The sequence below is a fragment of the Rhinatrema bivittatum genome, chromosome 2 (assembly GCF_901001135.1).
Source record: "Rhinatrema bivittatum chromosome 2, aRhiBiv1.1, whole genome shotgun sequence".
Lineage (NCBI taxonomy): Eukaryota > Metazoa > Chordata > Amphibia > Gymnophiona > Rhinatrematidae > Rhinatrema > Rhinatrema bivittatum.
Genome location: NC_042616.1, coordinates 547,814,951 through 547,828,856, shown reverse-complemented (window position 1 = coordinate 547,828,856; position 13,906 = coordinate 547,814,951). Strand labels below are relative to the sequence as shown.

Below are 13,906 nucleotides of genomic sequence, written 5' to 3'. Positions count from 1 at the left end.
ATATAAAATACGAATAAGATGAGATAAGAGCAAGGTCAATAAAATCAGTGCAGGGTATTAAAATGGTCTAATAATATGCTTATTAAAAAAGAAAAGTAGCATCTTTAGCTGCTTCTTAAAAGTTTTTGTTCAATGCAAAGTATGTATCTCAGATAACGGATTATTCCACAAATTGGAGGCCATTCCCAAGACATGCACAGACAAGTTTCAGTTACTCGTGCTTGACACGCAGAAGGAACTTCTAACAGATCTTTCTGAGATGATCACAATGTCCTTATTGGGTTATAAGGCATAATAAAGATATGAATCCACTGGGGTTGCTAGGCATGAAAGCAATTTATGTACCAGTAGAATAGTCTAATACCTGATCCTCTATGAGATGGGAAGCTAATGCAAGTCAGACAATACTGTTGTAATGTACTAGCAAATGGAAAGGACTGATTTTAAGTAAACTGCAGTGTTTTGGAGAAGCTGCAGTTGACTTCAATGCAGTAGCTGGTAAACCTAAATACAGCACACTGCAATAATCTAAGAGTGGAGTGATCATTGCCTGAAAAATTGTTGGAAGTCAATTGGCATCTGGTTCTGATAACAGCCTTGATTTGGGAACGGAAAGACAAACCAGAGTCAATAATTACCCCAAGGCTTCTAGCTTGGAAGACAATTTTTACTTCATTACTTTCAATAGTAATGGAAGGTAGACTTGGAAAAGATTCATGATGTTGAAGCACTATAATTTCTGTTTTTGCTAAGTTTAATGAGAGTCTATTCTCTGCCATTCAGGATGTGATTTCAATTATAAAAACTGATATTTTCTCTAAATTCTTAAACAAAGGACTTTTCAAGGGCAGGGAAAGTTGTATATCATCTGCATAAATTTGGAAGTCTTCACAGAGGCCAGCCAGCACCTCACGGATCAGGACTAAATAGATATTAAACAGCAATGCAGACAAGGCTTACCCATGTGGGAATCCTGAGGGCAAAGGATATATGTTGGTTTCAGTTGTAAATTCAAAATAGGCAACAAGTCTTGAGCAGAGGATATTGTTCCAACATAATACTTAACCATTAATGCCTAAATTCCATAGGCGATGTAATAAAATTAAGTGGTCAATGGTGTCTAATGCCACAGCGAGATCATACATGATCAGACTTTACTATGGTCCATATCAAAACTTCTTCTAAATGTATCAGTGAAGGATATAAAAATTTCACTATATAATATTTTTCTGAATTCAAATTGAAATTTGTGGAGGACTTTATTATTTTCAGTACAATTCTCCAGCTGTCTCAATGCTATGAATTTTAAAATACTTGCTAAAGAAGTCGACGAGGAAATAGGACAATCACTGGGCAACAAATTTTCACAAAAGTCATGTTACAGAAATGAAATTAGTCAATTCTTATACATTTCCATGTACTAAACATGAATGTGACTGTGAAAATACAAAATTGGCTCTAGTTTTTTTGTAATATGCAATAATATAATTATATCTTGAATTGTATGCCAATAGTAGGAGACCTACGGTTAATACCATTTGAAAAAATGAAGTCATAGACTACATCTTAGATTTCTTTGCTTGTCTCTTGTACACCTGTTCGGGAGCATCTCTGCGGAGTGTCCAGCAGTAGTCAGCCAGCATGAATATTTCAAATGCTCACCCTTTCTGACTGGGTTTCATATAGTACACTGCTGACATCAGCTTACTCAGCAGCAGCATGGCAGTAGAACTGCATTGCATCAGAAAATGATGTAATAAACTTTGGATGATGTGTGCATGATGGTATTATGCAATATGATGCAATATTACATCATTCTAGGCTTATTTACAGTCCTACTGGATACATTTACATGACTAAACATAGAAAGTGAACTATATTAAATATCTTCAAAACGAGAGCCAATAAAAACTTTTCATGGTCATATTCGTGTTCAGCACCTCAAGATACTACAGAGTAGGACCTTTTTAGGTCAGTAACACTTTCATTGTTGCCCAGTGTAAAATCATGTTGATCAAACCCAGAATTTTTAAAAAAATGTCCTGTCAACTTGAGGGATACAAGTACGTGACCTTCAATTAAGGACAGATTCACCAAGTGAGCGATTGATGGTAAGATGGTCTCTTTAACCATTTTCAAAATAGTTACCTTCTACATATTCAGTGGACACATGGCACTATTCATTGCAGTAATCACATTGGAAACTTCCCTAGTTGTTGTGGGTTCAAATGCTTCCTATTTAGCATCGGTTTCATTATTTAACCTAATAGCTGGTCTTGGCACATTCTTAAAAAGTGCAGAGATAGGGCCAGATTATCGAATCTACGCGCGGGCATAGATTTGTGCGCGCAACCTGGTGCGCGCATGTTATAAAATCTGGGGTCGTGCACACGCTGAGCCCTAGGGGAGCCCTAGGGGAGCAGCCTTGGAGGGAACTTTCCTTTCGCACCCGCCCCCCAGCTCTACCTAAATCCCCCCCTACCTTTATTATTTAAGATGCGCCTGCCTCTGGGCAGGTGTAGGCTGCCCGCGCCGGCCAGGTACCGGCACATGATCCCCCAGCCTAGCAGGTCTTTGGAGGCCTCTGTCCACGCCCATGCCCCGGACCGCCTACGCACCACCCCTTTTTTCAAAACCCGGGACATATGCACGTCCCAGGGCTTGTGCGCGTCACTAAGCCTATGCAAAATAGGCTCGCGCGCACAGGAGCGGGTTTCGGGGTTACGCACATGATATACATAATATATGCATGTAATCCTTTGAAAATCCGCCCCATAGAGTCTAGTTTTAAAGTTAAAAACTGTAGAAAAGTATTGCCATCAGTTGTTTTTGTGGCAGACACAGAGTTTAAGGAATGTGGCAAGATGAAAATAGTCAGATTTCATGATGTTGAATAATATCTTTGGATTGTTCCCTCCAGCTTGAATCAGGAAAGAATAATACAATTTTCTTGAGTTATTCAATGACTGTTTTTTTTTTTTTTTTGTTTTGTTTTTTTAACACTTTGATAAACTACAAGTAATGCCTTAAAAGGTGACCAAGTTATAATCATATTGGGACTGATCCAATATCGGGCGCTTCGGTCAGCACACAGCTGAATGCATGGTTGGATGCACATTTTGGACAAGCTGATGGATGCCAGATGGAATACCGGGATTAGCCAATCCATAATGCACATGAAAACTCAGAAAGTAGAAAAAACCACCGATGGCATGTAAATTCCATTTAAATGACGTGATTATCTATTATTATCCAATGCAGTAACGTGCAAACAAAATGTGTGCATCCATAATGAGTTTTTTTACATTTGAAATTTTGTGCCTGCCTTACCCTGGTGTTATTGTACTGGAGCTAATGGTAGCTAATGGTATCGAGAGCTCCTGAGGAAGCAGCTGACGAAACACGAGCCGTGTCGGGCAGCTCGCTGTGCTACATGTTTGCAATATCGCATTGGCTACAATCCAGCTTTCTTTGATTTGATAAGTGCTATTTTGTTTTTATAACGTTAAAGCACATAAACAAAAAAGTTTAAGAATGATTGCTTGTTCACAAAATTTAAAAAATTGAGGGTCTGGACCAATGATTATAAATGTTGGATGGCAAAAATGATATGCCAACATAAATTGTGCTGTGGAATTTACCACGTGAAAATGTGAGTGCAGATTTGTGTACTCTGCACAGTATTATATGAGGTCTTTACCTTCTATACATATAAAAAAAATTTTCTTGGACATTTTTAGGTTCCTACCAGCGTCTGATTGTGTTGTCACTACCAAAATGGCAGATTGATTGACACATGTGGGGAAAAAAAAAGAGAAGTACTGACAGTGGAGGTGGAAAAACCGATGGAAACAAGTAAAGAAAGATAGCCTACAGATAAGCGAATTACAAAAATACTAAAAAATCTAAATCTTGATTTAAACCATTAGGGTGTACAGAGTTTAATCTAAAAATGTAATTTTGTTCTATTTGAAGTAATTTTTTGCCCAAATCACCTTCATGCCAATTTAATGCCACTTTAACAATGACACAAAATGTATATTCTTCAAAAGAGTGATTTTTAATAATTGAGTGTACTACTAAAGGTCTTCCCTCTGATCTTCTTTTTATTACGCTCTTGTGCCCAATCAATCTTTTGTTTAATGGTCTTATTGTCTTACCAATGTACCACTTATCACAGGGGCACATCACTGCGTAAATGACTCCTGCTGTTTTACAATTTGTGAAATGTATGATATTTTCTGTTTATTGACAACAATTGCATCAGTTTTAAGGTTCACTTTGCAAACAGAACAATGGCCGCATGGTCGATGTCCTGGTAGCCAATTGTCTCTAAAGCCCGTGCGTGGTAAAGCTGAAGAGACCAACGATGTAAAATGTTTTTTGCCCACTAGACAATGATTTCTTCACTTACCTCTACACCTAATACATTTTTCAGATCCCTCATACAGTTCTGTCTGGAAACTACTAACAATAGCCAGATTACAATTTTCCTAAGGTAATCAGTACTATTAATCTTATTCCCCGGTTGCTCCCCACCCCCCTCCTTTTTTAGATTACGTGGTAATGTTAATTGACTATTAAATTATGTCACCGTTTCAGATATGTAATGATGGTCCATTAATCAACATATGTATATATTTTACATTTATTTTATGTATTCACAGCCCTTGATGCAGCCTTTAATTAAGGTGAAACTCGGCAAGAGTTGGGGAAGAGTATTTTAATTAACTTTATGCTAATAAAGACTTTTTTCTATGATTGGTCTCACTATTCTTCTGTTGCTCTCTGCATTCCAAGACCATCCTACGCTGCTTTATCTTTTGGACTGGGCATGAGGATCACCTGGTAACATGCTTACCTGGTGTGAAGGTGGCGGACCTCATGGATCACCTAGATAGGATTTTAGACAGTATTGTGGAAGAGCCGGCTGTCTTGGGACATGTGGGCACCAGGACATAGGAAAATGTGGGAAGGAGGTTCTGAAAGCCAAATGTAGGCTCTTAGGTAGAAATCTTATAATCCAGAATCTCCAGGGTAGCATTCTCTGAAATGTTCCCTTCCACGTGCAGGTCCCCAGAGGCAGGCAGAGTTCTGGAGTCTCAATGCATGGCTGAGACGATGGTGCAAGGAAGAGGGATTCATTTTTGTTAGGAACTGGGGAACCTTTTGGGGAAGGGGGGAGTCTCTTCCGAAGGGATGGGCTCCACCTTAACCAGGGTGGAACCAGACTGCTGGCACTAACCTTTAAAAAGGGGGCTGGTAAAGGTGACGCTCCTGACCAGTCTCATCCCAGGGTCCATCATCCAAATATTGGGGTGGGCCTAGGGTGTCACTCCCTCCCTAGGCTGTGCCAACCACACTGCAGCAACAAGGGTCCCCTCTATTACACAAATTTGCAGAGATTTCATTTTGAAATCCCCCATGGTATCAACTTTGCACCTACTATAAAGCAAGTGCTATGTTGGTGGGTTTAGATGTGCCAGAGGCAAATGCCTGCCCCCCAGATTTTCATAGGAAGTTTCCCTTTAAAAATTAATTTACAGTCCCATGTGAACAAGATACTTGTAGGTCTGCAATGTGAATATTTTATAAATTGTCTCCATAAGGATTGAGTTACTGGTCACATTTATGAAATCCAAATATATGTGAAAAATGTATACAGTAATAAACATCTCACTAGACAATGCACAGCAAAACAATCATACAGTGCATCTATTCAAAACTCATACATCTAAATATCACCTAAATTGGTAGAAAAACCCAACAAATTTGTGTAAAAACCTTCATTGCATCATCATGCACGTGTTTGAATTCAAACAGTCTGTGTTAAACTTTGTATCGAGACTTTGGATTTACAAATCTTCCAGCATGCGTGAAAGGATATCAACTGATCTTTCTCTATTTTTTTCCGTAGGATATTTTCCCGTAGATGTGAATATCATGACACTGATATCTAAGATTACCCCCAGAATTGTTACCAAAATGTATAACTAATTTCATTTGTAAATCAGCTCGTATATTGCCTATCAGACACATTAGATGATGCTTTCAAACCACAAGAAGCTGATACCAAACATCATTACAGGAACTTGACTTCTACTGTCTCTTTTTATGCTTAATGGAGTATAAAGAAATGTTGTTTTTTTTGTGTAAGAATTTTGTTTAGGGTTAAATAAGAAATTGATTGGAAATAATTGTTCATGAAGAGCTTATTAGTTTCACTTTAGATAGTACAGTTATTTCCAACTAATCCCATTAAGTATATTAATAGTATATTTTAGTCACACTTCAATTTAAAGCACCAAAACCCAATGTTTAGCTTCCTACTGTTATCCAGTAACCTTTAATTTAATACAGAACACTGTCTCAGTAGGGTCTTCATTTACCTAAATTAAATGATCCTTTTTATCTAGGGTACTGAATGCCTAACACCAGAATAAATAGATACAGTTTACTTTTAGCCCACTTTGGAAATTATTTTTAAAACCTATTTTTAATTTGACCTTTTGCATAACATTCATAGCATGACTATGCATGGAAATTATCTTCTCAGGGGTGATGCTTAAGCTAGAGCTTGGAACCAAGAAAGGACACATTTTAACATGTTGAAAGACTTTTTTTCCCCTAATACTGTAATTCTTGTTGCTTGTCATCTGCTGCCAAGTCAGAGATCTCTGTTTGGATGGCTTCCAGAATTTTGTAAGCCATCAATCATATTATAAAGTATTATGAGACAGAAAAGCATATAGCCCTCTATAAATAAAAAATAATAAATACTAAACTAACAAATATTACACTTCTGGTTCTATATACTGATTGACTCAGCTGCAGATACTGCAATATATACTAGAGGAATTTAAAAACGCTATTGATATTAAGACAATTGAATTGATACTCTGTTACACCAGTGGAAACAGTCATTCCATTCTTTATTCTTATAAAAATATTATGCATTCTTATACAGATTCTTAGAAGACAGAGAACCTTTCCTCAGTTAACACTGCCCTTTCAAAATCTTGCTTAAAAACCACCTTTTTTGAGGCAGCTTTTAAAACCTAAAATTGATTCTCTCTGATTTTAGCCAGTTTAAATAATAATCAGGTTCTTGAACCTTACACAAAGCTTTCAGAATTTGTCTTGCCTGGGTGTCTTGATTAGATTGTAAGCTCCATGGAGAAGGGACTGTCTCTTCAGTGCTGTGCCTGGGTTTGACAGTTGCTTGGTTTTAATTGATTATAAATATTACTCCTCTTATCATAAGGCTTGGGCGTAACTGCACAGAGCAGCAGTTACAATCCTTGAGAGAAACATGGGAATATCCTGCAGCACGGAGCAGCAGCAGTTACTACCATAAGAAGCTTGCTGGGCACACTGGATGGGCCAATTGTTCTTTTCTGCTGCCATTACTATGTTATATATTTATGTTTTGTAGTGCTGTTTAAACTCTTATAACTAATAGTAGTAGTAATAATAATAATAATAATTAATATAAAGAGAATGCCACTGACATCATTGTCTCAATTCACAGTCCTCGTACATGTAAATAGCTGATTCCTAACCTTTCCATGATAATAACATAGCATTTTCCTCCTATGCTCTCAAGCATCTGGAATAATCCTTTTCTCTTGATATGCTTTACTTATTATTCCTTTAATTTAAACTTCTAATTTATGCTTTGCATTTACTTCACTATTCCAGAATGCCTTCATTATAGTGAATTAAATGTCTTCAGTATTTGATATTTACCACCTTCTTCATTGACTGCTATGCCCACTCTTTCCTTTATGCCTCTCTGAACTACTTTACTTCAATGTAGCTAGCTATCACAGTGGCCATAAATGATTTTCAGACATTTGAATGAAAAATCGCTATATGCAATAAAAAATTACACTTCATATATATCACAGAAGTCAAACATGTTCAGAATATTTAACTCTCAACAGAAACATAAAGAATATGCACCCTAACATGGAACATTAAAAGACAAAAACGCCTACAATTGCTGTAGCCATTGCAAATATGCTGCTTTTTCAGATCTCCACAAAAAACCAACAGTAAGAACCAGAAATATTTCTGTTCCATTTTATGGCTATGAAAAAGATTTTTAGTACATCTGGCTCTAAACGAATGTAAGCATCTGTTAAATGAAATCATCTATTATACCAAATAACCTCCCTAGCACCCTATCCTTTCTATTATTGAAAGCACTGAAGGTTATTTTGGCTAAGAAATGACACATTATTTCTCAAGTAAGATGCAAAATAATAGTTTACAAATACAGCATAGAGAAGTTATTAAGTAAGAGTTGTCTAAGGAAATACATATATTTCATGCTGGAAGATATTAATAAATGCACTTTTATAAATGAACTGCCAAATCAGAGTGTAGATAGATATTGGACTGACCTTGGATCGCGGAGGTGCTCGGATATACCACTTGCAGTCAACTGCCTCAGTGGCAGAAGCCTTCCCTTCTTTCATAATTTGTACAGATTCAATAATTCCTTCAGGTCCTCCCATCTCAAACTCACAAACTACATGAACAGTGCCAAAACAAAAAAACAAAAGTCCTTGAATAACAGCTAAAGTGTATTTTATATACCAGAAAAAAATGTCTTCCAAACACTTAAAATTATCCAGCCCACCCACCTGGCAATGGCTTAAGAACTCCAAGGTCCTTAAAATCTGGATCTAAAAAAATAAGAAAAATGCAATCACTACTTCTGCATTTCAATAGTAAATAATAAGCCACTTAACCTTTAACTATGAAACAACTGTCAAAGAACAACGCTAAATAGTTAGCAAGTAGAAAAACTGTTAATAATTATTCAACTCTACTAAAAGATCATTAATGATAGAAAAATATGTTGATATTTTCAGATAATAATTTAAGATCTGATTTCTCAGGTATTTTTTCACTAGCGACAGAATGGAATAATATTTTAAATGACATTCTTAGGGACGAATTTTAAAAGGGTTACGCGCGTAACCCTTTTAAAACGCCCCTGCATGCGCCGAGCCTATATTGCATAGGCTTCTGGCGCGCGCAAAGCCCCGGGACACGAGTAAGTCCCGGGGCTTTCTTGGGGGTGGGCGTGTTGGGGGGCGTGACACAGTTGGCGCGTCATCCGGGGGCGGTGCCACGGGCGTGGTTTCGGCCCGGGGGCGTTCTGGGGGCATGGCCATTGCCTCCGGACCAGCCCCTGGATCAGAACATGGTAACATGTTAATAATTTATTGTAACCTGCCCTAGGACCAATTTTGGAAAAATGCAGAATATCAAAGATTCATAAATATAAATACAATATAATATATAAATAACCCTTAATTAAAAAGGAACCAAACATAGTACATACTGTTGATGATTGAATGTGAAAAAAAATATTTCAGGATGATTCTTGCTTTTGTATTTTACATTTATTGACCAAATTCAAACATTTTTTTTCAATTATTTTTTTGTTCTGAAAGCTAGGATGGTCTCTGAGATTAGGATTAATCTTTGGTACAGCACTGCAAAAGAACCTGAATTACTACTAAATGCTGTTATTTTTGTATGTCTTACTTCTGTATGTCTTATTTCTGTATGTCTTATTTCTTAATGTATTGTGCCAAATCAGTCTTTTTTATCTTCAAAAGAAACAATTTTTACTTAATTTCATTTACTTGCATATTTGTAGCAAAGGCATAGAAACAGGGCGGCCACAGAGGACATGCCCCCCCCCCAAAAAAAAAAATATCAGTTGCCTCCAGCAATGGCTCCTTCCCCTCACCTAAGTGAGCAAGCCTTGCAATGTCCTCACAGTTCTAAATTTCATTTGAGTTGCCTACTTACAAAGCATATCTGGAAGCCAAAAAGTTCAAGAGAGTGAGACCTCCTCTGGCTAGAGGCTGTGCTTGCTTGCTATCCAATCCTTTCCCTCCTCAGAACAGGCTCCGATGTTTCAGTTTATCCCCTCCCATCCCCATCTGCCCCCTTCCCCTCTGGAAAATTTGCTGATGTCAGGGCCAAGCTCTCTCTGGCCTGGATTTATCAAAATGCACTAAATACTGCATGCAATAGAAAAAGGGGTATGTTTTATGGTATTAGGCATTTTATCACAATTTGCGCTAATACCTATGTTACCACAATTTGCAATAACATTTTCACACTTTGAGATACGTGCAGTATTTCCTACATAAAACCACTGGGGTGACCATGTTTAGTAGGTGTTACCTCCTGGAGAACCAGCCTAGCTATCAGGGCCTTCTACAACCATGGGAGGGGGGGGGGGGAAAGAGAGCGAGAGAGAGAAGCCATAATGCCCTCACACTACATAGATATTTATATTTCTCTATGGGAGGCCCACCTAGTAACTCGAGGTGAGGTTTAGGTATTAGTGTAGGGGGTTAGGGGCCACTTTGACATTCAAAGTGAGATGTACGAACAGAACAGTGCTCTCTTGTGAAGATTTGATGACATTCGGAGTGAGAAAACTCACTGAAAGATGAGATTTGTGCAATGTTCTCTCAACCTAGCTTGATGGATGCTCTACCTGGGTAACATCAAGCCGAAACGGCTCCTAGGCCTGGGAATCGCGTGCCGGTGACCGGCCCGCACACGCAACTTACACCTGCCTCGGACAGGCGTAACTTGTGCAACAAAGGTGGGGGGGTTAGGTAGGGCTGGGGGGTGGGTTAGGGAGGGGTGGAAGGAAAGTTCCCTCCAAGGCCGCTCCGATTTCGGAGCGGCCTCGGAGGGAATGGAGGCAGGCTGCCGATTTTGCACAGCCTTGTGTGCGCCGATCCCGGATTTTAACAGATATGCGCGGCTACACGCATATCTATTAAAATCCCGCGTACTCTTGCTTGCGCCTGGTACGCGAACAAAAGTACGTGTGTGTGCAAATTTGTAAAATCTACCCCATAGGTATTAGCACAAATTGTAATAAACTGCCTATTACCATAAAACATACCCCTTTTCCTATCACATGCAATACTTAGGGCATTTTGATAAATCCAGGCCTTAGTAAGCTAATCGAGAGGAGGGGATACTTGCTATAGGGCTAATTTTGAAAGCCCTATATGCAGTGAAAAGGAGAGATACTCGCATGGCTAGCTGGGCCACACGATGTGCGGATTTTCAAAGACTCGCAGCCACCCTCGTATCTCTGAGTATCTGCATTGTGAAGGAGTTTTTAAAAAAAGGTGGGCCAGGGCGGGATCTGAGTGAAGTGTGGCCAGGACAGCGTCATTAGACTAAATCCCACACAAGTGCGCATTGGGATCCGACTGGCCCGCATAGCCTGCTGCTGCTTCAGACCACGGGTAAGTATAAAAACAAAACATTCTAGGGTAGTTAGTGGGGTTTTAGGATTTGGAGCTAGTTGGATAAAAGGGAGGCACGTTAAGTAGGGGTTTTAAGAAGTTCTTTACTGGAGCAGACTGGGAAGGAACTGGGGAAAATGCCTTTTACATCGCCATGTGCATCTACTAAAATCCCTCCACTTACGCACACGAGATGGCATTCACACGCAACATTCTAAAATAGTAGGGATATGCATCCGTTTTCAACGAATACGCAACCTGCAACTAACAGGTCCCTATTTGTTGCATTTGTGGGTCTGTGAAACGCATGGTGAAACCCCACGAATGCAACATATCATTAGTTTCATTCTTTTGGTTCCTGGTGTTTTAGTGGTCATTTGAAATAGAAGGCCATGTGAGAGTAGGGGCGGATTGGCCTATCGGGGGATCGGGCTTCCCCTGGTGGGTTGGACTAGCTGATCACATGGCCTCCTCTGCTCCTGCTCACATTTGAGGGCACCGGGCCAAAGAATAGAAGACTGGCGCAGCCAGCCGCCACTGGAGCAATGAAGACCACAGCTAGCCGCTGCCGGAGAGCAGGTCAGCGGGACTGAAGAAAAGAAGATTGGCGCATCCAGCCACCACCGGAGAGCAGGCCGGCGGGGCCGAAGAAAAAAAGATGGGCGCTGCCAGCTGCTGCTGGTGAAATGAAGACCAGCGCAGCCAGCCGCCGCCAGAGAGCAGGCAGGTGGGGCCAAAGCAAAGAAGATCGGCACAGCCAGCCACGCCCGAGTCCAGGCCAGCTGGGCTGAAGAAAAGAAGACGGGCACTGCCAGCCGCCACCGGAGAAATGAAGACTGGTGCAGCCAGCCGCCGCAGAGCAGGCAGGTGGGGCCGAAGAAAAGAAGAACAGCGCTGCTAGCCTCCGCTGGAGACGAGCTGTTCAGTTTGGGGCCTTTGTGTATATGTATTTGAGATCGGAAGGGTGCTTCTGTGTATGTGTATGAGAGAAAGGAATAGTGCTTCTGTGTGTGTGTGTATGTGGTGTGTATGAGAGAAAGGGGTGGTGCTTCTGTGTGTGAGACAGGGAAGGAGCTTCATGTATGTGAGATAGGGAGGGTGTTTCTGTATATGTGTGGTATATATGTGAGTCAGGGAGGGTACTTGTGTGTGTCAATGTGTCTGTGTGTGCGAGAGAGAGATGGAGCATGTTTTTGGCTGGCTTGTGGCTATGAGAGAGGACATGTGTGTGATTCAGCATGTTTGTAAGTGAGATAGAATATGTATGTGATTGAGAGTTTGTGTGTAAGTGAAATACAGAGAGCCTGTGTGTGATTGAAAGCCTGTGTGTAAGTAAGAGAGAGCGGGAGCATTGTGTGATTGAGAGAGAGACTGTCCAGAGAGGTGTCGTGTGTATGTGTGAGATGACTGGTATGTGTGTGTGTGAGAGAGAGAGACTGGTTGGGGAGATGATTGGTGTGCGAGAGACAGAAACTGGTCCTGAGGGTGTGACTGGTGTGTGTGTGTGAGAGAGAGAGAGAGACTGGTTGTGGTCCCTAAGGAAGAGGACCGTGAGGACAGCTTGAGCAGCTACTGCAAGGGAAAGGAGTAGGAGCCTGCAAGGGAAAGGAGTAGGAGAACTGCTGAAGAGGGTAAGTAAAGGTGGCTTTTTAAGTTCATTTTTCTTGATTGACTACCATTTTAATTATTGGGTAGTATGTGATGTGTCTGCTGTTTGAAATATTTTATTGGTGTTTGGTAAAGCTTTCAAAATTTGCATGAGTCTTTAATTATTGGATATTCTATTCATCAGCGGTTTTGAAATTATTTTATTAGTATGATTTTACTATTATGATTAATGATTAATATATCTTGATTTTATTGATTGTTTTATGAGGAATGGTGAAATTTTTGTTTTTCCATTGTTGCACTGTATAGAGTCTGGCGTGATGCGTTTTACAGTTCAGTTTTTGTCTGCACATTTCTATTTATACTTTATGTGGCTTTATTCTGCATTTGGTGAGGGTTTGTGTTCTGCATGCAAAGTCTGAGATGAAGCATTCTTTTAATATGTGGTTTCTCTGTAGGGATCTGTAATAGCTTGGCCTGTTCTGTTTTCCTGATAGGAGGTGTATTGATATTTTAGATTCTGGTGTAATATTTGTGGTATTCATGCCACTTTGGTGCCACTTTGCCACAGTCTAAGTTCTTTGGAGTACTTTCCCCTTCTGATGATTGCTGCCCAGAAGTTTCATCAGAATTGATAAGAAATCCCCAATTCTGCAGCCAAAAATAGGCTGCAAATACTTCCCCATTGACTTTAATGGCAAAACGAATGATACTAATGAATGAATTGTTTTTTCCCCCCTATGAAACTAATAAAACGAATTTGGGGTCCCAGCGAAATGGAAACGGAAATGAAAAGAACTTTTTCCTTCTGCACATCCCTATAAAAGAGGGCTCACATGTGCGCGCAAGTAGTTGATTTTATAACGGGTGCATTTACGTGAGCATGTTATAAAATTGGTGCGTCTATGTACATGCACAGGCAACCATGTACAAATGGACACCCACACATGGGTCTTAAAATCTACCTTTATGTGAACAAATGAGCAGCAGTA

At 39.8% G+C, this 13,906-nt stretch overlaps 1 protein-coding gene across 4 annotated transcripts in view; it reads right to left on the bottom strand.

Annotated features, from left to right (window-relative positions):
• NETO1 (neuropilin and tolloid like 1) overlaps nt 1-13,906 on the bottom strand; it is a 411,708-nt gene that overhangs the window by 246,483 nt on the left and 151,319 nt on the right. For all 4 annotated transcript variants that reach the window (XM_029590887.1, XM_029590888.1, XM_029590889.1 and 1 more), the window contains exons 5-6: nt 8,652-8,693; nt 8,409-8,536 (exon numbers count right to left, since the gene is read on the bottom strand). In XM_029590887.1, the coding sequence (XP_029446747.1) occupies nt 8,409-8,536; nt 8,652-8,693 (170 nt within the window). The remainder of the gene's footprint in view (nt 1-8,408; nt 8,537-8,651; nt 8,694-13,906) is intronic.